Source organism: Carcharodon carcharias, chromosome 21 (assembly GCF_017639515.1).
Source record: "Carcharodon carcharias isolate sCarCar2 chromosome 21, sCarCar2.pri, whole genome shotgun sequence".
NCBI classification, from domain to species: Eukaryota; Metazoa; Chordata; class Chondrichthyes; order Lamniformes; family Lamnidae; genus Carcharodon; species Carcharodon carcharias.
This window is the reverse complement of record NC_054487.1, coordinates 34,144,342-34,168,768: the sequence shown is the minus strand read 5'-3', so window position 1 is coordinate 34,168,768 and position 24,427 is coordinate 34,144,342. Positions and strand designations below refer to the sequence as shown.

The window sequence follows — 24,427 nt, the reverse complement described above, 5'->3', positions numbered from 1 at the left end:
ACCCAAAACACAGCATTGCAACTCTAATACAAGTTCAATCAAAATAAGACATGAGTCCATATACAGATACAAAGATAAAAACAAAAAAACTGCGGATGCTGGAAATCCAAAACAAAAACAGAATTACCTGGAAAAACTCAGCAGGTCTGGCAGCATCGGCGGAGAAGAAAAGAGTTGACGTTTCGAGTCCTCATGACCCTTCGACAGAACTTGAGTTCGAGTCCAGGAAAGAGCTGAAATATAAGCTGGTATTTCAGCTTATACCAGCTTATACCAGCTTATATTTCAGCTCTTTCCTGGACTCGAACTCAAGTTCTGTCGAAGGGTCATGAGGACTCGAAACGTCAACTCTTTTCTTCTCCGCCGATGCTGCCAGACCTGCTGAGTTTTTCCAGGTAATTCTGTTTTTGTTACAGATACAAAGCACTACTCCTTGCTAAGCTGGGCATCTCTATATTATTGTGTGTCCTGTCCTTAGAAGCACTTTCAATGCCTATGGTATCAAGAGAGTTAGGTAACATTCAGCAGGCGGTTTTGATCTAGTCCTGTGGAACTGCACAAGTCTTCAATGTAAGTAAATAAAAGAATATTAATCATGAAAATTGACAGGAGAACAAATGAACCAGCATTTTTGAACAATTCATCTTAAAGCATACAGTATGTATATATCAGTTATAATTTCTCTCTTTTTCATTACCTAGAACAGATTACATTTTTAAATGCTTTTTTTTTTGCTCTAAAAGAAAAATCTGCAGTTTGTGGGAGCATTTCAGCATTTAAAGTAGTGAATGTGTATCTTTAGCAACTAAAGTAGCCAGTCAATTCTCTTCAATGTCTCAGAGACAACTTACTTACCAAAAGAGAACCTCAGTGACCAATCAAAAACCTAATACTCACTTTCTTAAGAGTTAAATGTTGCATTTGGAGAGGTAACAATAAAAAAAATAAACATAATTAGCAGAACATCCACAAATATGAATCATGTAGGTGTTTGTGTTAAGTATGAATAGGTGCAAATATCCAACCTGAAAGTTAACATACCAAAAAAAGACCACATGCAGTTTCCATAAACATGTATGGTGTTTAAAATTCTTCAGTATTGGTAAAATGGTATTTTCTTCAGATTCTGTTTAGATGCTGTAGAAACTATGCCTTTATGGCACAGCTCCTAACTCTCTTTAAAGTTACTGCCCACAGAATAGTTAGAGTATCTTCTTCGGTCTGACTTTGATGCTCAGTGGAACTGTTCCAGTCATATTAAACTGCTGCTTTTTCCTCTCATGGGAGGAGAATCAGCTGTTCAATCAATATTTACCTCCAATTAAATACTTGCCCAGTCAAAAACTCAAAAAGAACAATTTGTAAATGGTTTCCATTATACTGCCTTGTAATTGGAACATTCTAATTTAATTCCCTGAAAGACACCTACCAAACATATACTAAATTAGAAATCTCAGTATTTGGAAAGAGAATTTGTGAAAATTATTGGATGTGCAAGGAGAGGCAGGAGCATTGTGTAGGCAATAAATGTACCAAGCAGAAACCTGAACATCTGAACAGCCATATTGGACTGCGCCAGTCACTTAAATCTCAGTATATAAAAAAAGAAGAAATAAGAATTATCATAGAGAAAACGTGATTGCAGTTAATCAAACGTTTAGGAAGACCTTTGTTTCTTTTTAATACAATTTTGAGAGTCTTTCTATCTCTTGTCAGTTTCTTATAATCATCTCTGATGAAAGATTTTCAGTCTGAAACTTTAATTTTGTTTCCCTCTCCACAGATGTTGCCTGACTTGCTGAGTATTTTCAGCATTTTCTATTTTTATTTCTTATAATCACATTCTCTTCCCTCTGCCAAGAGCCAAGAGTGATTTCAGCCACAGATTTCTTGCTGGCCTTGTTAAAATTTTCCAAATTCAGAAAATGACATTTCCTGGCTTCTTGCTGATTTATCATGTCTCCTAAACATTACTGCTACCTAATAACAGTGCACAAATGTGAACTGAGAGTATGATTGGAAGACTGGTTCCCACGAAAGGAATCTAGTGCTGTACGGCTAGAAGAGAGGCAACATATTAAAAGAACTTGGACTGTTTTAGGCCGGTATTAGACCTTCTACGGCACTATAAAACAAATCTGTGGCTCATTCAGCAGTGTATGTGGGGCTGTTAAAATAGGAGCAAAAATCTGCATACATCAACAAACAAAGACTTGATTCATGTTTATGAGCCACTTACCATCTATTGTAAACAATAAAGGATGTAATGGCCACACATCATGGTGACTTAGGTATTGTTTTCTGACCAAAAGCCAGGCTACCATTTTAGAAAAAAATCTACATTTCACACGGAGCTCTGTCCAGCAAAGATGGCACTGACCAAATGAACCAATGAAGTTGGCAGTCATTACAAAATGGTGGCTATTGTCTCCACAAAAGCAATTGTTCTCTGGGCCTCCTGTTCTATTCAATGTGGACTAAGCCGCTCAAGATGGCTGCCCACCATCACCTTCTCAAGGGCAATTAGATATGGGCAATCAATGATGCCCACATCCTGGAAACAAATAAAAAATAAAATTATACTGGTCCCATCACCACTTCAAACAGCACAAGTGCTGGGTGCCACACTTACTCCTTTACAAAAATGCCGATTAGCAGAAAATAAAGCTTCATAGCAAACAAAATAAAATATACTATACAACACAATCCATTTAAAACAAAAACACTAAAATATTACAAATCCAATCTAGGTTCTTTTTTGGTAGTGAAATGGATGAGCTTATTTATACGTACAGGGTACATTGAACATTCCCTTTCAAAATCCTTAGTTCTCTCACATTGATTGGGATTAGTACGGTTTCGCTGTGTCAGCTTATGTTCTTTTTGCCTAGATGTCAAGGGCTCCTTCAGAAAATCTGGATCCTTCAAGAGAGACAGACTGAAGCTAACCTAATTTCATCCCAACCACTACATTTCTATGTTGCTCTGCACAGGGCTGCCACCTGTTCAGTTTCTGAATGATGCGTTCAGAAACTTCTAACATGAAAAACAAAAAAACTGGTCTATTTTCCAATAAAACTTAGAAGTCCATTTCTCCTCTATTGTTTTATATGTTTTATGATGTGGAAATATTAGTCATTAAATCAAAATCTGCAAAAAAGGTTATCTTTTTTTAAATCAACAACATGATAAGTATTCAAGCTTAAGCCATGATCTCAATCTGCCCCTATTGTGTCCTTGGTCTGCACTTGGGTGCAGCAAAAGGTGGCAATCCTAGCTGTTCACAGCAGAAATATGCCATTCAAGCATTTTCAATCTAACAATTTAACAATACAATTAACACTGAAAACAAGGCCAATCTAGCTGCTGCAGAGAAAGAGGACAGGCCAAAGTAAAGCCTGCAGTCATCACGTTTCCCGGAGAACAGAAGTAGTGGAAATTTTAACAAAATGAAACTTGGCACACAGGCTTTGGTGAACAATTCAAATAGCTGCAGTGACCCTTTTCCAACAAGCTGTTGGCCAATATTTAGTTCAATTTGGCTGGATCAAGAAAACAAATTAAAAGAGAGTGTCTACATTGATAAGTCACAGGTTATGACGGTACAAAGACTCCAGTTGGAGAAAAACAGAATTAAGAATCTCAAGGTGGAAAGATTCCCTTTCCCCCCCCCCCCCCATATTTCATTTATTCATTAATTATATGGTCCAGCTTGTGTAAAAGCATCTCAATATTCTTTACTCAACCATTCTCCAGATGCCTCACCACAGTTGGCTGCTGAGAGAACCTATTGCAATGTTGCAGGGTTCCCACAGTAGAACAATCTTCTCACAGATCGCTCACCAGCTAGAGTGACCCAAGGTCACAACGAGAACTTTCAAGAATGTGTCACTCAAATCACATCTTAACAGTATGATCATGATGGCAGCCATCCAGACTAGTGGACTAAGGAAAAAGTTCAATTTCACCACATGCAAATAAATATTCCAGGAATAGGATTCTGTAATAACATTCATTGATACGGTTTCCACGAAACACATTTAAAACCTGATGTGCACAAAGGTGGAATGCAACAACCAACACTTGCCTGCAGTATACAAGCAGCACAAAACGTTTCCCAAATGTTTGTTTCCCTTTCTGAACACCCCAGGTTTGGCAAAAAAATCAACACTGTCTTCTTGCAAAAAAACGGAGGCCATTCCCCACCCCATTCCCCAGAAAATCCCATTGATTATTAGAATTGATCTGCAAAATTTGATAAAACTGTGAGGTCCCAGTGATTCCATGTCTTCTGTTGTACCTTCACCCCATTTTTAAAAAGTGAGCAAGAATTACCCGATATTACTGGATATAAGTGCGCAAATCAAATGGTTCTTTGACAAAAAATAGAGTATGGGGAGAAAACTGTGCTATGTACCGAACACTTTTTTGAAGCTTTAATTAATTTGAAGTCTTTTGTTTAATATAAAGTTCAGCAAATAATTTCCCTCCCCCCCACACCCCCACCTTTTATTCTCTTTTACTGTTGTTGCTAGGTACAAAGTAATTGTCTTCAGAAATTGTTCATGAAGCATTGAATATAGGTTTCTTAGTAAGAAGCAGCTCCTAACTGGACTCTATCAAAACACAAACACAGTGTGATTGGAAAATGAACACTGGTGATGTCCTGTGGGCAGGGTGAACGAGGCACTTTGATTGGCTGGTATTCTAATAAACTTCCCTTCCATCCCGACACTAGGTGGTAGTGTTGTCAAGAATCCAGTTGCGGTTAGGCACTTGGCTGCAAGTTTGTAAGGCAGTGCCTGCTGTCTGCTATGTCATCAAAATTGGTTTCTGCCGTATTTCTAGAATATCTGAAGGAAGAGAGAAAGGCAGATTCAATAGTGTTGAAAAATCATTTACAAGCTTAAGATCAAGCCAAAATACAATGTAGAACATAGAGTCTCACAAAGTAATTGAGGTTCTATGGATGGAAAATGTCATAATTTTCTCATTATTTGGAGTTAAAGGATCAGATGCAGCAGGGAACTTGGAAATTGATCATTCTCTACATTGTTCATATAAGGGCCTATTTCTGAATCATTTAACAGGATTGGTAATTATTTGCTTTTGAAATATAATCTCATTCTAATTCAGTTAGTTGATGCAAGTCACTATAATTCAATACTGCACATAATGTTTGGGAAAAGATTATAAAAATCACTGGAATCTGAAAATCTGATCACAGGTTTCCCAGAAAACTGAAAATAATTCGGCACTGAAAGTACAAGAGAAACACATTCAGAGGAAACTAGTTGTTAACCTCATCTCAGTAATACAACTTTGGTCTACAAGTCAAGAATTCTTAATTTAGGTACCACTCCAGAGACTTCAGCACAAAAGCAAGGCTGACAGGAGTGCTGCATTATTGAAAGCACTGTCATTTGGTAGAGACATTAAACTGAGATTCGATCTGCCCTCTTCGGTCAACATAAAAGATCTCATGACACTATTTTAAGAGCAGGAGAGCTCTACCTGGTGACTTATATTTATCCCTCAGCCACCATCACTAAAACAGATCAAGTCATTGGCTGTGAAGCGCTATTGGACACCCCGAGATCCTGAAAGGGGCTTTATAAATGCAAGCCTTTCTTTAAACTGTTAAGTAATAAATTTCCCTGTAACTTACAATATTTTTATGCTGATTGGGGAGGTAGTCCTACACAAGTTTATTCACAGGCACCACTTAAACGCTGGGTAAACTCCACTAACTGTCTGGAGGCCACTATGCACCCCTCACCACCATCCTCCATTAGCTTCTCACCCAAAACGCTGATGCTTGTATCTTATCCTGCATTGTTGCCCTTGCCAACATTAATCTTTACTAGTCATGCCTTTAATTTAAAATTCCAATCTTCATGTTCAAAGCTCTGTCTCTGTAACCCCTTCATTAACCTCCTCTCCCCACACAGCTTTCTATTCCTCAATCTGAAGTCTATGTGTTCTTCCAAAACTGGGCCTTCAGCCACCTAGGCTAAAACTTTAGAATCCCTGTGCCTTTCCACTACCCTCTCCTTCTCTAAATGCCACCCCTCCTAATGTCTCCTCCTTGGCTCAGACGCACTTTTCCTAGTACTTTTGTGAAGGACCTTGGGATGTTTTTCCATGTTAAAGGTGCTACATTAATGCAAGTGGTTGGTAATGTTGGTTTCCCAGGCACACATTAGGCTTAATGTCTTAACTCCACTGCAATCTACCATTGTTTTGTAAGATCAAATCAATACTTTGGGAAGAGTCTGGACTGGATCAGGCTGGAAAGTAGCAAATGCAACCCCACTATTTAAGAAGGGAGGAAGAGGGAGAGCGGAGTTCTACAGACCTGCCAGTCTGGTGTCAGTAGTAGGGAAAATGTTAGAATCAATTATAAAGGATATGATAACTGGACATTCAGAAAAGAATGATAAAATTGGGCAGACTCAACATGGTTTATGAAAGGGAAATCATGTTTGACAAAATGTTGTGAAGTTTTTTTGAGGATGTTACTTGTAGCATAGATAAAGGAGAACAGGCGGATGTGGTATTTTTGGCTTTTGATAAGGTCACACATAGGAGGTTAGTAAACAAAATTTGAGCACATGGGATTGAGGAAATATACTGCTATGGATGGAGAATTAGGTAACAGACAGAAAGCAGGAGTAGGAATAAATGGATCAGTCTCAGGGTGGCAAGCTGCTACTAGTGGGGACTGCAAGGATCAGTGCCTGGGCCACCATTGTTTACAATCTACTTAAGTGATTTGGATGTAGGACCAAATGTAATATCTCCAAATTTGTTCATGACACCAAACTAGGTGGGAATGCAAGTTGTGAGGAGGATGAAGGAGGTTTCAAAAGGATTTGGACAGGCTAAGTGAATGGGCTAGAACATGGCAGATGGAATATAATGTGTGAAGGTGTTCTGCTCCTACATCTTATGGTTATTCATTTTGGCAGAAAAGACAGAGAGTGTTTCTTAAATGGTGAGAGGTTGGGAAATGTGGGTGTCCAAAGGGACCTTGGGTGTCCTTGTTCATGAGTCACTAAAAGCTAGCATGCAGGTGCAGCAAGCAATTAAGGAGGAAAATGGTATGTATGTTGACCTTCATTGCTAGGGGGTTTGAGTAAAGGAGTAAAGATGTCTTGCTGCAGTTTTATGGAGCCTTGGTGAGACCACACCTGGAGTATTGAGCACAGTTTTGGTCTCCTTATCTTAGCAAGGATATACTTGCCATGGAGGGAGTGCACTGGAGGCTCACCAGATTAATCCCTGGGATGATGGGATTGTATGAGGAGAGAGAGATTGAGGAGACTGGTTCTGTATTCTCTAGAATTTCAATGAATGAGGCTTGTTTCAGCCTTAGAAACCCTCAGGTTTAGGTACAGCTGCATCTTTAAAAGGGAACAATCCTTATTTAGCAAAGGTGTTGATTAATAATGCAAAATGTTATTAAAAATAGTTTATTAATTAGCATGTCATACTTTACTAGATCAGACTTGAATAATTAGATAGTTAAAGTACTTATATTTGCAGACATCCATCCCTTCAAGGGACGAAAAAAAGGTGAATTATTACATCGAACCCAATAGGATTCCAGTTCGAACAATGCAATTAATTGCTCAGACTTTTAAGTCAGGAAGTCTGCTGAGAAGCTTTGCTCTTTGCAATCCCCCAAATGATAGCTTCTTTAAAAAGTTGTAGCTCGAAACTTTATACATCCATGTCTTTAACATCACAGTCCCATGCTCAGACAAGGTAGTCATGAAGGCAGAGCAAATCATTACTTTTGTTTGGGGAGAAAGGATATTCATGCATTACTTTCATTAATCACATTAAGTACACTTAAATTTAAAAAGGATTAAGAAAGGTTTACAAGCCATTTCTTCCTCGGTGCCTCCTAAGCAACAATCCATTAATGCAAAATTATCCATATTTCCTTTTGCATTGGTATTAGCGGAGCAGGCTGTAGACAGCAGTGAATCTCTGACAGAATCTACCTGTTGTGATGCGATGCATTGGTAATGTAACATAAGTGAGGTGTGCATAGAGTAGAAAATTTTCTTCAGTTCGATTTAGCTTTAACCAGGATCCAACCAAGGACCTTCCCGTCCCAGACAAAGAACGAGATCGTAAGTTGGACACACCATGCATATCTGCAAAGAGACAGAACAGGTAAGGACTAGTGGATTTTTTTTTTCAAAATGAGGACATTAATTGCATCAGATTGTATTTCAAAATGCAAGAAAGAAAGAATAAGAAAGAAACACAAGAATGATGAAATCCAGCAATTTAAAACACTTTCAAAAAGTTTTCAAGTAATCACATCAATGGCTTTTGCGCCTTTGTGGAATAGATTTTCATCCGTACTAGGATAAGAGAAAGTTGATAATAATGCTATTCCAATATTACAAGGCATCTTCAGCTAGCAGTCTCAAGAAATGGATCTTCCAAAACAATGATAGATTGCTATGGATTTAAGGCATTAAGCCTCATGTGTGCCTTGGAAACCAACATTGCCAACAACTTGCCTTGATATAGTGCTTTTAACATAGAAAAACATTCCAAGATTCTTCACAAGTGTACTAGGAAAACTGAGGCTGAACCAAAGGAGGAGAGATTATGAAGGGTGGTCAAAAGCTTGATAAAGATGCATATTTTAAGGATGATCTTTACAGAAGGAGAGGGAGATGGAGGGGCATAGGAGATTCCAAAGCATGAGCCCAGGAATGGTTTGGGGAGAGTGCTTAAGAGGCTGCAGATAGAGGAATGGAAAGCTGTGGGTGGGTGGGAGCAAAGGAGGTTGCAGGACTGAGGGAGTTATAGAGATATGCTGTATGCTCAGTAGGTCTCACGAGATTCTGAGTCTTGTATGGTTGAACTTTAACTGTTTATTGGTAACACACAACTATGTACATATATACAGGGTATAGCCCAAGCCATGAGCTAATGCCATGCTTGCTTCTACACAGGTCTTTGGCCGGTCCACAGTTGACAGTAATCTCAGGTCATGTGTCTCTTTACACACTGTGGGTGGTACCGTTTCCCAGTCCCATTCTAACCCTTGCTATGCCAGTTACTCTTATACTACAAGAAGGGCTTCAAAACATGATGAGAATTTTAAATTAGAGGCACTGTGAGACTAGAAGCCAATGCTGGCCAGTGAAGCTGGGTATGGACAAGTATAGCAATGCAGGATCAAATAGAGGCAGGGCATTGGAGGTGGTGAGGCCTGCATAGGGGACTTAGGTCTGGAGAGCACTGGATTAATTAACTTAAGGTGACAAAGGTGAATGAGGATTTCAGCAGCACATAGACTGAGATGGTGTCAGAGTTGGGAGATGTTACACAGGTCTAAGTAGACGGCCTTGTGATGGAAAGGATATACATTCAGAAGCTCAGATCGCAGTCAAACTGAGCTCCAAAGATTGCAAACAGTCTGCTTCAGTCAAGACCATGGTCACATAAGGCAATGGAGTTAGTAATGAGGGTACGAATTTTGTGGTGAAGGTCGAAAACAGTGTTTTTGGATCTCTCAACGTTTAGCTAGAGGGAGCTACAGCTTAAGCATAAGTCAAAAAAGCAGTGACACCATAAAAACAGCAGAAGGGTCAAAAGAGATGGTGGAAACTAGTACTAGGTGTTGTCAGCATTCACATAGAAGCTAATTCCATGGCTTTGGATGATATCACGAAAGGCAAGCCTGCAAATGAGGAAAAGGAGGGGTCCAAGGATGGATCTCTGGGGAACTGCTGAGGTGATAGTTAATGAGGAATGGGAATAGAAGTCATTACTAGAGATTCTCTGGCTATGGTGGGTTAGGTAGGGATATAACCAAGCAAGGATAGTGCCATTGAATGGTACGGCATGTGTGATCAACCGTGTTGAATTTTTCAGCTCGATCAATAGAGCATTATATTCACGAACTTTTTTGTGACCATGTTACGAACATTTCAGTACTGTGGAATGGGCTTAAATCTGATTGGAGGGATTTAAACAAACAGCAGTAAGACAGATGGGCAAGGATGTGGGAAGCAACAGAATATTCAAACACCATGAATCACATTTTTGTTACTCACTCAAGGAATCTGGACCACCACTGGTAAGGTCAGCATTTATTGCCAATCTCCAATTGCTCTTGAGAAGGTGATGGTGAGCTGCCTTCTTGAACCTTTGCAGTTCATATGGTGTAGGTACACCCACACTGCTTTTAGGGAGGGAGTTCCAGGATTTTGACAATGAAGGAACGATACTATAGTTCCAAGTCAGGATGGTGTGTGGCTTGTGGTGGGGCGGGGGGGATACTTGTAGGTGGTGGCATTTCCATGCACCTGTTGCTGTTGCCCTTTTAGATGTAGAGATCATGGGTTCAAAGATCCTGTAAAAGGAGGTTTGGAGTTGCTGCAGTGTTTCTTGTGGATGGTAAACATTATGCACTGATGGTAGAGCGAGTGAATGTTTAAGTCAATAGATGGGAATTCAATCAAGCAGGCTGCTTTGGCTCGGTATCAAGGCTCTTAAGAGTGTTTGGAGCTGCACCTGTCCAGGCAAGCTTATTTCATCACACTCATAATTTGTGCCTTTCAGATGGTGGACAAGCTTTTTGGAGTCAGAAGGCAAGTTGCTCATCGCAGAATTCCGAGTCTCTGTATAATTTTGTAGCCACAGTATGGCTGGTTCAGTTCAATTTCTGGTCAATGGTAACACCCAGGATGTTGATATTGGGGGATTCAGCGATGGTAACACCATTGAATGTCAAGGGGAGATGGTTAGTTTCTCTCTCGTTGAACATGGTCATTGTCTGGCACTTGTGTGGCACGAATGTTACTTGCCACTTATCAGCCCAAGCTTGAATGTTGTCCAGGTCTTGCTGCATGCATGTAAGGACTGATTCAGTACCTGAGGAGTTACAAATGGGACAGAACACTGCAATCATCAGCAAACATCCCAAAATCTGACTTTATGATGGACAGAAGGTCATTGGTGAAGGAGCTGAAGATGGTTAGGCCTAGGACACCATCTTGAGGAACTCCTGCAGCAGCCTGGGGTTGAGATAATTGACCTTCAACAAACACAACCATCTTTCTTTGCGCTAGGTATGATTGCTGCCAGTGGAGAATTTTCTCCCCAGTTGTATTTAACTTAAATTTTACTGTGGTTCTTTGATGTCACACTTGATCAGATGCTGCCTTGATGTCAAGGGCAGTCACTCTCGCCTCAGGAATTCAGCTAGAATGAAGTCAGGAGTTGACTGGCCTGGCTGATCACAAACTGAACATCGGTGAGCAGGTTACTGGTGGGGAAGTGCCACTTGATAACAGCGTCAATGATCCCTTCCATCACTTTGCTGATGATTGACAGTGGGTCGATGAGGAGGCAATTAACCAGATTGGATTTGTCCTGCTTTTTTCCCTTTTGGGCAAACGGAGTGCAGCTGAGCTAACTGAGTGAAGACTTGGAGTTTGGTGAGAGAGGGATGTTTGTCTCCTATCTTTCTCACCCCATAGGAATTGGTTCTTGTCCTATGACAGGGAAAGGAGCTAGCTGTTTGGGAAGTATTGGGTAAGTGGGTAAGTTTTATTCTATCCCCAAGGTTAAAATAGTACACAAATTGGTGGTAAAGTTAATGAAATATATAAGAAAGCAACATAAATAAGTGATTAGTATAATTAAATAATTATTTAAAACACATTAAGGATGGCAGGACAGGTGATATGTCAAGGCTATAGCATGTGGGAGCTCCTGGATACCACTGCGATCCAGGGCAAACACGTCTGCGTTAAGCGTTTGCGGCTCAAGTAAATTCGGCTCAGAGTCATTGAGCTGCAGACTGAGCTGCAGACGCTGCAACACATCAGGGAGGGGGAAAGTTACCTGGATGCTTTATGCCAGGAGGCAGTCGCACCATTTAGGATAGGGTCTTCTGATTTGGTCAGTGGTCAGGGACAGGAAGGTGTGACTGCAAGCGAGACAGGGAAGGGGACCCAGAGGGTAGGAGTGCTGGACTGTGAGCCTCTGCAATTGTCCAACAGATTTGAGGCTCTCTCAGCTTGTTCGGATAATGAAGGCATCCCTAGGTAGCAGTGATCATAATATGATTGAATTTTACATTCATTTTGAGGGAGAAGCAAATGCGTCCAAGACTAGTATTTTAAACTTAAATAAGGGCAATTGTGAGGGCATGAAAGCAGAGCTAGCTAAAGTGAACTGGCAAATGAGGTTAATGGATATGTCAATAGAGGTTCAGTTGCAGACATTTAACGGAATATTTCAGAATATATATACATTCCAATGAGAGGGCCCACCGTCCGCGGCTAACTAAAATAGTTAAATGCAGTATCAAACAAAGAAAAAGCATATAATTGTGCAAAGACAGGTGACAGGTCAGGAGATTGGAAAGAATATAAAGAATAGCAAAGAATGACAAAAAAAGAAAAGAGGAAAGAATTAGAGTACGAGAGAAAGCTAGCTAGTAATATAAAGACGGATAGTAAGAGCTTTTATAGATATTTATATAAGACTTAAAGTGAGCACTAAGATAAAAGCAAAATACTGTGGATGCTGGAAATCTGCAACGAAAGCATAGCTGTTTTTGTTTTTGTTAACAAAGTGAGCATTGGTCCTATAGAAAGTGCGTCTGGAGAATTGATAATGGAAAGTAGTGAGATGGCAGATGAATTAAACAGGTATTTTGCTTCGGTCTTCACGATAGAGGACACGAGTACTATCCCAGAGATAGCTATAAATCAGAAAACGGAAGGGATGGAGGAACTCAAGAAAATTACAATCACCTGGGATGTGGTATTGAGCAAATTGTTGGGATTGCGGGCTGACAAATCCCCAGGTTCCGATGGACTTCACCCTAGGGTCTTGAAAAAGTGAAAGTGGGATGGTTGATGTATTGGTTTTAATTTTTTTCCAAAATTCTCTAGATTCAGGCAAGGTTCCATTAGATTGGAAAATGGCAAATGTAACTGCTTTATTCAAAAAGGGAGACAGAAAGCAGGAAACTACAAGCCAGTTAGTCTAACGTGTCACGGGGAAAATGTTAGAAGCTATTATTAAAGGTGTTATAGCAGGGCACTTAGAGAAATTCAAGGCAATCAGGCAGAGTCAATATGGTTTTGTGAAAGGGACATGATGTTTATCCAATTTATTGAAGTTCTTTGAAAGAGTCACATGTGCTGTGGATAAAGGGAAACCAGTGGATGTACCATGCTTAGGTTTCCAGAAGGCATTTGATAAAATGCTGCATCAAAGATTATTGTGGGAAATAAAAACTCAGTGCAGAGGGTAACATATTGGCATGGATAGAAGATTGGATAGCTAACATGAAGCAGAGAGTTGGCATAAATGGGTCTTTTTCTGGTTGGCAGGATGTGATGAGTGGTGTGCCACAGGGATCAGCGCTGGGACATCAGCTTTTTACAACTTATATAAATAACTTGATGAAGGGACCGAAGGAATGGTTGCTAAATTTACTGATGACACAAAGATACATAGGAAAATAAACTGTGAAGAGGACATAAGGAGGCTACAAAGGGACATAGATTAAATGAGTGGGTAAAGATCTGGCAAATGGAGTATAATTAAAAAGCTCATTATCTAAATGGTGAGAGATTGCAGAGCTCTGAGATTCAGAGGGATTTGTGTTTCCTAGTACATAAATCACAAAAGGCTAGTGTGCAGGTACAGCGAGTAATTAGGAAAGCTAATAGGATGTTATCATTTATTGTGGGAGGTTATGCTTCAGTTGTACAGGGCACTGGTGAGACCACATCTGGAGTGTTGTGTACAGTACTGGTCTCCTTATTTAAGAAAAGATGTAAATGCATTAGCAGTTCAGAGGTTTACTAAACTAATACCAGGAATGGGCGGGTTGTCTTATGAGGAAAGGTTGAACAGGTTAGGCTTGTATCCACTGGAGTTTAGAAGAGTAAGAGGTGACTGTATTGCAACATTTAAGGTCCTGAGGGGTCTTAACAGGGTGGATGTGGAGAGGATGTTTCCTCTTGTGGGAGAATATAGAATTAGGGGTCACTGTTTAAAAATAAGGGGTCGCTCATTTAAGATAGAGATGAGGAGAAATTTTTTCTCTCAGAGGGTTGATTGACACCACATCCACAAACATTCACTCCCTCTGCAAGCTGCTGCAAGTCCAGTCTGGCAGGTATGTCCTCTGGACTTGACCAGCAGTGTTTTTATTGAACCACTCTTGGTGATAGGCATTGAAGCCCGCCCACCCACTGAGGACAAATCAAAGGATCAACCTACTATAAGATACATCATTAGGAAAGCAAGCACAGGATATTAGTTAGGAACTGTACAAAAAGAAGCTGAAGGTGCACCTTCCGAGTCTGCATTGTCTGAGCCATGCCTGAAGAATTCCTCACTGTCATTGGCTGAATGAGACTTCTTCATTTCTGCCATCCGATTTTTGGGTGTTTTTCTGCGTAATGAAGGAGAGAAAAAGGACGGACGATTGTTGCGCTCAGGAGTTGGTGGTGTGCTGAAGGAAGTTACCTAAAATTGTACCCAAAAAAATGATTTAAGTTCCAGCATTTTTGTTCAAACTTGCCTAAATAATACTGGATTGCAGTGCTCTAATGGACGGAAATGGGAAATCATATGAGGAGACCATGACAATACGGGGACTAGTTCCACTGGAACAGAAGACTGAAAACATTTAATAGAAGACTATTGACACTGGCTGGGCATTGGTGGTGAGGGGCGATCAATTTAAAATTGTTGCAGAATGTCTGGAGAGGGGTTAAATTTCTTTATGTATAGGCTTAATGGAGCATAATATGTCTTATCACAGGGACCTGTTGAGGCAAAGCTGTTGTATTTTTTAAGGAAAAATTACCTTACCCCTAACTCTAACATTAATTACCCAAATATTGATTGGGATCAGGTGCCCAATATCACCATTATATAGATTCTGCACATCTCGGATTTCCCAACAAATTTGCATCTCTAAGTCTTTCCCTCACTATTTGGAGGTCTATAAATAACTTCAGTAGTGTGATCATACCCTTCTTGTGCCTCAACCGTAACAAAATTTACCCAATTCCTGCACTCCTGAATGTATAGGTCTTAGTCCTCTGATCTCTAGCTGATCCAGGAACAGTACGTCCAGAGTACAGGCTGCATTCCACAAAATAAATCAAAGAGTTCTGGTACAAACTGACCTATGATCCCACCTACACCATTGACACCACTACCAGTGGCTGAGGGATTCACCATCATCCTCATCATTTAAGGTGCAGGGTCATTCCGACTGCAACTGGTGATATTAGTAACATTTCTGCAAACATACATTATTTGCTAGGGGAAGTTCCCCAAAGAAGCAAAATCACAGATTTTAAATGGTAGGATTTCCCAAAGTTCAATGGAATGACAAATCACAATACCACAACCATACATGTTCCCTACATCAATCACATCACCTGCATTCGTTCACTTTTGTGAACAGCAGCACTGCAGCATGCAAGGTGCAAACCGTCATTAATGTCATCATGTATCGCACTATTAGAATTCTGGAAGCGCACTTCAGGTTCCTGCAGTGCTCCTCCAGGTCTCTGGGATAGGCTGTCAGCTGCAAATCTGCCTGAAGCCGCCACATGCTTCAGGCTGAATAGTGGTGCTAGCACTGAAAGTAAGGGTATCATCAAGAACTGTTTTTGAAGCTGCTGTGGCCATTTAAATCATGCAGTAATTACACCATTTTCTCCCTCTCCCTTACACAGTGCTGCACTTCCAAGGGCAGCAGATCATCTTCACTGTTCAAACTAAGCTGACTTCAGAATTTCATGTGAGACATGATGTGCTGCTACCCAGGTAGTCATGGAGAAAAGTATTGGGGGCTATGAATTATATTTGTTGTTTGGTACGGTCCTTAGTTAAACCCAAAACTTTGCAGCAAAGTCATTTCAATCCATTCATATTCAGCTAGGTCACCAAGAGCACCAAAGCAAACGGAGTTATTAGTTTGCTCTCGATGGCCCACAACAGCCGCAAGAAAGGGATAAGTAATATACCGCACAGAGTCCATGAGGAACTGCAGTTAGGTCAGCTCAATTACTTCAGAAGCTGCTTTTCTATAAAATTTTATTTTGTTTTGAAGTAGAATAAATGTACTAATTAGAAAATAAACTTAAAATCAATAAATATTTGGAAAAAGGAAGATCATGAGCAGTCGGAGTTAATATTCACTACATGGTTCGGTCTACAGCAGGTGGTTTCATTCAGCTCAGAGATCTGAAAATAATGTCTTGTGCTGAGAGGCTGTACTACACATTCCACACAATGGATTTCAAGAGAATCTAAAGCAAACAGAAATGGAATTACTCTGGCTCCATATAGGTGACAAAACCCATGCACCTGCTGTTTCTGCCTCTACATAGACTGCAAACAAACCACTGCCTTCCTCTAACTTTTTAATTAACAGAAAGTGGCATTTGTCAAATCAGCTTGGTTGTACTGCAGTCTTAAGCACAGACGTCTAAACACGGTTCATTACATTGCAGTGCCGAACTCCAGCCTTGCAGCAAAGAATAATGACCTTTATAGCTTGGTATTTCAGAGTGAGAGAGAGAGAGAGAGTGAGTGAGCAAAAGAGAGATCAAGAAGGGAGATGGGAGAGGAGAGAGAGCATGAGAGGGGGGAAAAGAGAGAGAGGCAGAGGGCAGAGAGATCGGTAAGGTGGTAGGGGGAAGCGGTCAGGAGAAACTGAGTGAGAAGGGAAAGAGGGAGGCTTATAGGTTAAAAATTTATAATCATCATACTGAATTATTAAAATATCTGCACTCACTTGAGAAAACAAAGTGACAACATCTTCAATTCCTTGCTCTCGTTAATAATATCTTTGTATTGCACAAAACAATTTGAAATAAGAACAGGTTCAGATGCAGACTAGGCCAGTAGGATGGAAAGCTACTTTCTCTGCCAGCTGTACATGGAAGTGCTTGCCATGAAATGTGCTTCAGCAACCTCAACCCAGCACCTAATGAGCCCAGCAAAAAACGCACCACAATTTAGTGGCAACTGACATTAAATAACCAGTTTAATTATTTTATACCTGCATACCTAAAATATTTATTCCATTGTGCAAATAATGATCACAGCCAAATAAATTATCCTCCAGTGGAAGCAAGGAGCCTCAATAACTGAGTAACTTAATTGAGTTTTGAGTATTCAACATATCCATATGATTTCATCGATTGCTTCAGTTTCAGCCATTAGTGTCTTATGCTCAAATTAAGCCTGATTTTGTTTCAGGAAATTTTAAAATCAAATGCAACATGTTCAAGAAACAAAATAGAATCTTGTCCAACATGGCATGCTGACGACATTAAGAACAGTTTTATTTAGAAGAAAAATGAAAGCTTTTTGGATTCACTAAAACAGGTCCAATTTATGTAAGATGTAGTGTTGTTCCATTGACTGGTTGTTTTCAGTGCCAGGCTGAATTGACAGAATGTTGTTTTGCCGGTATCACAAGAAGCTGACTAATGCTCAGGGCAGTGGGAAAGGGAGGGCAAGTAAAAGCCAGCAACAGCATATGGACAGTCATTGTATTGGGTGGCAGACAGCATGCAGGCATTCCTTAAACAAATGAAACAGTTTGACTTCTCTGACCTGCAAACCTTGGGTCAAATATTACTAGCAGCCTGGCCTTAACTTCACATGGTAGCTTTTACACTATTGGGAGCTGTGCACTAGATTTTAAACAATATTTACACAAATATCCATCTATACATGCAACACTCGAGATCTAGTCACAGGTGACGTGATTTTTCCTATATATACATAAATATATAATATATAAAGGAAGGCACACAATACAGCAAACACAACACAGACTGGTCGGGGTAATGTTAACATACCCAAAATGCACTGCAGGAAGGAGAAGCATCCCCCTGGTGATGAGAAATTGCAATGTTATAAGTTGGACAATGTCACAACATTATAGAACATGCTTCAGAACTACTGCCAAAGGGGCTGTTTGGCAAAGCTTGGACATTTGTTTTTAACAAAACACATTGTCATGGAAAATCTAAAAACAAGAGGGGGTTAAAAATTGGCGCCCTTGGAAAAGCATTCTCACATTTTTATGAATAATTTGCATTCGGAGAGGTCCACCCTCCTCTGAAGATCAACATTAATGCTATCAACTGGCCTCAACTCTTAATCTGAACCAAATGGCCATTCAATGTTTATGATCCTTAACAGTATTCAATGGCACCTTGGGCAATAAAGAAACTTTGGAACTGAAATAATCCTGCTTTCAAGCAGGGTCCGTACACATGCATAATTTTCAGCAGAGATTACGAGATAGCAGTCAGGTGCAGGAATTGTTGTTGAGTTTTCTTTTCCTTGGCCTGGAAACAATAAGGCCAATTGTGCATCCTAACTGTTGCCTTGGAAACAGCAATAACTCAACAAAACTTCTGAAACATAATAGTCAATACCACAGTTAAAGCCATTTATTCTTCCATTTAATTTATGCATGCAAAATTAGAAAATTAAAATACAGGCATCCATTTGTAAATCCAATCCTCCATGTGTAGTTTCAATTGAATGGTGAGTGTACAGGCAAGACTGCTAATGGGCAAAACTAATTTGAAACTGGGCTTAGAAGTATGACCACTTCATCCTAGTGCCCACATATACAATTGCAAGAGACTAAGCTTCCAGCTATGATAAATCATCAGATAGAGGTGCCAAAGGATACTGTAAGGATGACACTTCCTTCTAGGTTTGCTGCTACTTTTGGGAAGCTACCCATCTGTACTGAGCGACAAAGATGAAACCAGGAACCCACGTTCTACCGCTTAGTGACAATATGCCACAAGCCACATCAGGGTAGACTTTCCAACTTACCATCCAACACCAATTCCACCTCCCAGCCACCCCACCCCACCCCACATCCAGGGCCTAATAAAAGCACCTAATTTTCATAACCATTGGTTTCAATTACAATAATTAAAAAACCAGACAGATTTGACTGCATTAATTTTGACCTACAGAGGAGGAGAAATTTAGGGAGGAGGATGGACCTCCCCAAACACAAATTATTCATAAAAATGTGAGAAGGCTTTCCTAAGGACACCACGTTTTATAATGGGCAGCAACCAATTTTTCACCAGGTTGAGAAGCTCAAAATCAACTTGATCAAACATATAAATAGAAAGGTACAAAATTTACAGCACAGGAGGCAGCCATTTGGCCCTGCCAGCCAAAATGGATTTATCCAGTCTAATAACCCTGCTTTCCATAGTCCTGTACAAGTACACATCCAAGCATATTTTTTAAATGCAATGAGGTTTGTTCCTCTATCACCCTTTCTGACAGTGAGTATCAGACTCTCTCTGGCTGAAAGAATTACTCCTCAACTCCCTTCTAATCCTTCTGCCAATTAATTTAAATTTATGGTCCCTGGTTATTGACCTTTCTGGTAAGGGAAATAGATCCATCTTATTCAATCAATCTATGCTCCCCTTAATCTTATACACCTCACTTAGATTTCCCTTTAGCCTCCCTTCTTCCCAAGAAAATATCCCCAGTCTATGCAATCTTTTCTCATATCTAAAATTCTCCATGGCCTGAATTTTAGCTTGTTGGGCATGTGCAATCGGCAGGCCCAGAAGCGGACACGAAATTCACCTCCACTGCCATTGGCCCCCGACTGCGATCTTACGCTGTCTGGCCAATAAACAGCCAGCTAGCATGAAATGCACCTGGAGCAAGGCTCAGCACTGCCGTTGGTGCTGATGTCATTGCGGGTGTGGGTGAGCGCTTCGAGAGAGCTCCCTGAAAGCAGACAGCTGCCTCAGGGAGCTGCAGACCTGCAAATAAGAAAATAAAGCCCAAAAGTGCTGCAAAAAATGCCCATGCAGCACAATCAAGCACCTGAAAGCAGACTCATTAAAAAAAAGTCCCCAGATTTTACTTTTTATTTTAAATCCTAATGGAAAATTCATCCAGCCCTTGGATGAGGTTTCATAAAAAATGCTAAGTCCACCTGGTCGATTGGCCTGTCTGCCAACTGTAAGGTTAGACAGGCCACAAAAAGCAAAAAAAATCGCTGACAAATGGGGTGTTAATGGGCTTAATTGACCTCTTAATTATCAGTGGATGCTCTTCCGATTTTTGCGCGCATCCACTGAGCAAAACGTCAGGACGCTCGCCCAATGTCATCTCATGCATTTCACACCTGTTCGGATTGGGCACACGCATACCCGCGGGATGGAAAAATCCAGCCCATGCTTATAACATCTTGTAAGTGTCGTCTGTACTCTCTCTTGTTTGATCACATCCTTCTTATAATGTGGAGATTAGGTCTGTATCCAGTACTCTAGCTGTGGCCTAATCAATGTTTTCTACAGTTCTAGTTTTTACATTCTCTGCCTTGACTAGTAAAGGGAAGCATCCTACATACCTTCTTCATCACCTTATCTCCCTGTCCTGATACCTTCATGGATCTGCAAATATGTCCCTCAATATTCCTCAGTTCCTCCACATTTGTTTTTCCTTCCCAAAAGCATCACCTCTCACTGTTTCAAATTGAATTCAATTTGGCACTTTCCTGCCCACCTGACAGTCCATTGATATCTTTCTTTGATGCGCAACTTTCTTCCTCACTAATGTAAGGGATTGTAACACAGCTAGAAGTACTGTAGGATCATTAGATTTCGAAATAATGGGCAGGAACAAAGTAAAGTCAATGAAAATGATAACCCTAAATTCTGTGGATTGCATGAATGCTGAATTGTGGCAAGACCAGGGGGACTGGATGTCTACAAGAGTCAAGACTCAACATTTTGCTCTACTTACTTGTTCATGCAGAGGTGAGTCTGGCTCAGAACCCTCCTCCGTCCCATAGGGTGACGTGTCTCCTGTTGCAACACGACTCACAGCCATCTCAGCATGCCCTTTTCCTTGGGGGCCTTTCATTCGGACAAATTCCATGTTGTTATATTTATAGAAGCCAAAAGACATCTTCTGGGCCATCTTAGCAGCAACACTTACCTGAAAGAAAATTAAAAAAAAAACATACTGATGTAGCCAATGTTCTTTGAGCCCCTCTCATGGCTGGTAGCCCTCAAGTTGTTTTCTTTTCCTGTGCAAGTCTAAACAGTTGGTCCTGGCAAGTTACTCTACTGTTTGGCTATCTTAGCTGTGTTTCCTGTCATACTTGGCATCAATACACTCTCCATTAGGGGATTACTGGACAGGAACGGTGTCTAGGAACCAGCACTGATTTTCCTTTCTCTACTCTGGAGACAGGCCATTTGTAGTGCTACTATCGCTGGCTCGGCTAAGGTCAGCTCACTCAGAGATCAGAGGATCAACCCTGGGGCTGTATGATGAGAGCTCACAGCTTTTCTGTTACACATTGAGCCAAACAAGCCAGCCATTACTACTTTTAAATGTTTTACAAACCAAAGTAGAGGAGATGGGAAGTGACAGGGAAGATAAAAAAAGAGGAGGCCAGCACATTTTTCAGGCATGCAAATCTATCTCAAACTTGAATGGGTGCTGCCTCTACTTATACTAAGCAAAGGCAGAGCAACAATTATAAAAGACGTAAAGAAAATTCCATGAATCTGAGCAAGGTGTTGGTCTCCACTGGGTATCTTTAAAGCAATACGAACAATATTTACTAATAGCTGAGAAAAACCAGTCACTTTTAATTAAAATTATTCAAACAGCTGAATGATGTAATTGCTAGTTTACACACATTTAAACATAGAGCAGCTGGGTTAGCTGCAAGCTGGTGCATAAAATGCATCTGGGAATTGGTTACTCATCTTACATTACCAGAACTGCTTTGAGAGCTGCAGTTTCTTTAACAAAGTAATTTTTCATTAGGGCAGCAGTAAGTGCTCGAGAGAGCAACAAGGGCAGCATTCAGCCTCTGAAGCAAGGCATTCCTGGAAGAAAGAGAATTATTGATCTGATGTTGATGACCATGCTGTGCATTTCTAGCATTTACTGCTTTTATGCCAAAGCTATCTTCATGGCCACACAGTTTCCGTTCAATTCGCTACACGTGCTAAAATTGGTGGTTTATCCAACTGATATGTCCCCCAGGGGATCTTCTCTCCTGATCCATGTTTCCAACATAAAAGACTGCCTTCACTTATCATCTACTTCTATTCCATTCTTGATCATTTCACTCTGCATTCATTAACTTGCTTTAGATCACACATCTTCAGTACTCAGTGCAATGCTGATTCATTTTAAATTTGACCTCTGTGCCTTCGGTTTTGCAATGAAAATATTTTAATTTTTCTGACATAATTTGTTCATGTTCCCAAGGTCAAGTTCATCCCAGATTTGAATTGTGCACCCAATTGGAACAAGAGTAAGCCATTCCATCATTCATTTAGATCATGGTTGATCTGTACATCAACTCCATTTAATCTTTGTTCTATATCCTTTGGTATTCCTTACCTAACAAAGAATCAAAGGATTTCCATTTTTGAAAATTTCAGCATCCGTTGCCTTTTGGGGTAGCGAGTTTTCGATTTCCACTAATTTTTGAGACAAATTGCTTCGTGATTTTACTCCTAAGTGGCGTGGCTCTCTCTTTACGATCACGCTATTGTTTAAGATTCCTCTGTACCAAATCTTTTAAATATCTCGGTTAGATCATTTTCTAAATGGAATGGAATACAACCCAAGGTTATGTATTCTGTCTTCATAATTAAACCCTTTAAGCTGATATTATTCTGATGAATATGAAAATATTGTACTCTTAACAAGGCTAATATATCCTTCCTGAGGTTCGGTGCTCAAAATGTAACAATCCTCCAGACGGGAGCTGATCGTGGCTCTGCACAGCTTTCTCAAACTCCTTAGCAGGGAGACAAGAAGAAATCTAAAGTCCAATGAAAGATGCCTCCATCACCTTCAGCCTCTAATCACACTTTCTGAATTGTAATCTTTCTTGTCTTTTTCTACTTTATGAATATGGATAGTTATCATTGCTCCTCTGAAGTTTGACAGATAAATAGTTTGATATGTGGTCCATCTTTGAAGCTCCAAACACATTTTCAAGGCACTTCTGCCACGCCACATCCATACTGTCTTGAAATTAGGGGCAGAATTTTGCCCTTGGCCTGCGGGATCGGCAGGGGACAGTCAGGAAACTGACCACCTCCTGCGATCAACAGCACACCGTGATTCCACACTGGCAGGCCGATTAAGGCCCACCCAGCGGCAATGCTGAGTGCTGCCTGTGCAGGTGGGGTGTGGGAGGAAGGACAGTGAACAGGCCTAGCACAAACTTTGTGCACGCACGTGAAAGAGCACTGTATAATCTCCCTGAGGCACACAGCTGCCTCAGGGAGATGAAGAAGATATTGAAAAAACACTGTCACATGAGCAGGGACATGTTTTTAATTAAAAATTAAGGTTTTTATTTCATTTGTATTTGCTTTTGGAAACCTCATCCCACCTGTGGATGTGGTTTCCAAAAAAATGCAAAGGCCACTTGGCCTCTTCACCTGCCCATCAACCGTTAGGTTAAACGGGCAGGGAAAAATTAAGGACAATTGATAACTTACCAGCTTTAGTCAGCCTTTTAACTGTCAGCGGTTGTGCTGCCGGCTCTGGGGCGCGCCCGCCGACTGACTTAGCTCGTGACTGTGTGTTGACGTCGGCACGCTCGGCCAACGTCAACATGTATCAATTCACACTCAATTGGGTCGGGCATGCACCTGTGGAGCTAAAAATTCTGCCCTAGAATTCCTCAGTCTCCTACTTTCCCCAAGACCTTAAAACCGTAGAACTCTTTGCCTCTAATTGTTTCAGTTTTCAGGCATTCAAAACTTAAGCTTGCTTTCACCCTATTGCTACTTTCTACAACCTCTACCCCCTTTTTCCCCAACCTCGCTGGTGCAATACATAACGGCCTTGGCCCTTCACCTTACTTTTTCCCAGTTATTAAAATCAAAGCCACAGAATCAAAAAGAGAGCTCCATCTGGCCTGAGAGTTTCCAGTAGTCTTCACTTCATTACACACTGCCCCAGACTCTAGTGCTTTAAATCAAGGTCTATTAATAGTGGAGAAAGGGAAAGAGCAAAACAAAGAAAAATTGACAAACAAATTGATAAGATGAAAAATGGTAATCATCAAAAACTGAACTCTAGAAAAATTTAATATTTGCAAGCAAAATAGGAGTCACAAAATCACAATCATGGGATGGGACAAAAGCTTGAATATTTAGATGCCTCTATTAAACCCCCAAAAAATGGAGAGCCCTGCACAAAAGGAGAGAGGGCCTTTGTAACATTTAACTTTGCAACAAACTTCTCGCCAGCCTGACAATGGGGCAGGATGTCCAATCTTTATAGGGGCCTTTCACAGGAGGCGAAGTGACATTGGTTTGTAGGCCATATGGAG

The 24,427-nt window shown here is 40.5% G+C and overlaps 1 protein-coding gene across 2 annotated transcripts in view; it reads right to left on the bottom strand.

Moving 5' to 3' along the window:
• Positions 1-396: 396 nt before the first annotated feature.
• The window catches only part of kiaa0930 (KIAA0930 ortholog), a 97,646-nt gene continuing 73,615 nt past the window's right edge, over positions 397-24,427 (bottom strand). Inside the window, exons 7-10 of one of the 2 annotated variants that reach the window (XM_041215933.1) lie at positions 20,851-21,045; positions 14,361-14,535; positions 8,013-8,168; positions 397-4,853 (exon numbers count right to left, since the gene is read on the bottom strand). In XM_041215933.1, the coding sequence (XP_041071867.1) occupies positions 4,813-4,853; positions 8,013-8,168; positions 14,361-14,535; positions 20,851-21,045 (567 nt within the window). In that variant the 3' untranslated portion in view covers positions 397-4,812. The remainder of the gene's footprint in view (positions 4,854-8,012; positions 8,169-14,360; positions 14,536-20,850; positions 21,046-24,427) is intronic. The other variant, XR_005946448.1, reaches the window with a different exon arrangement.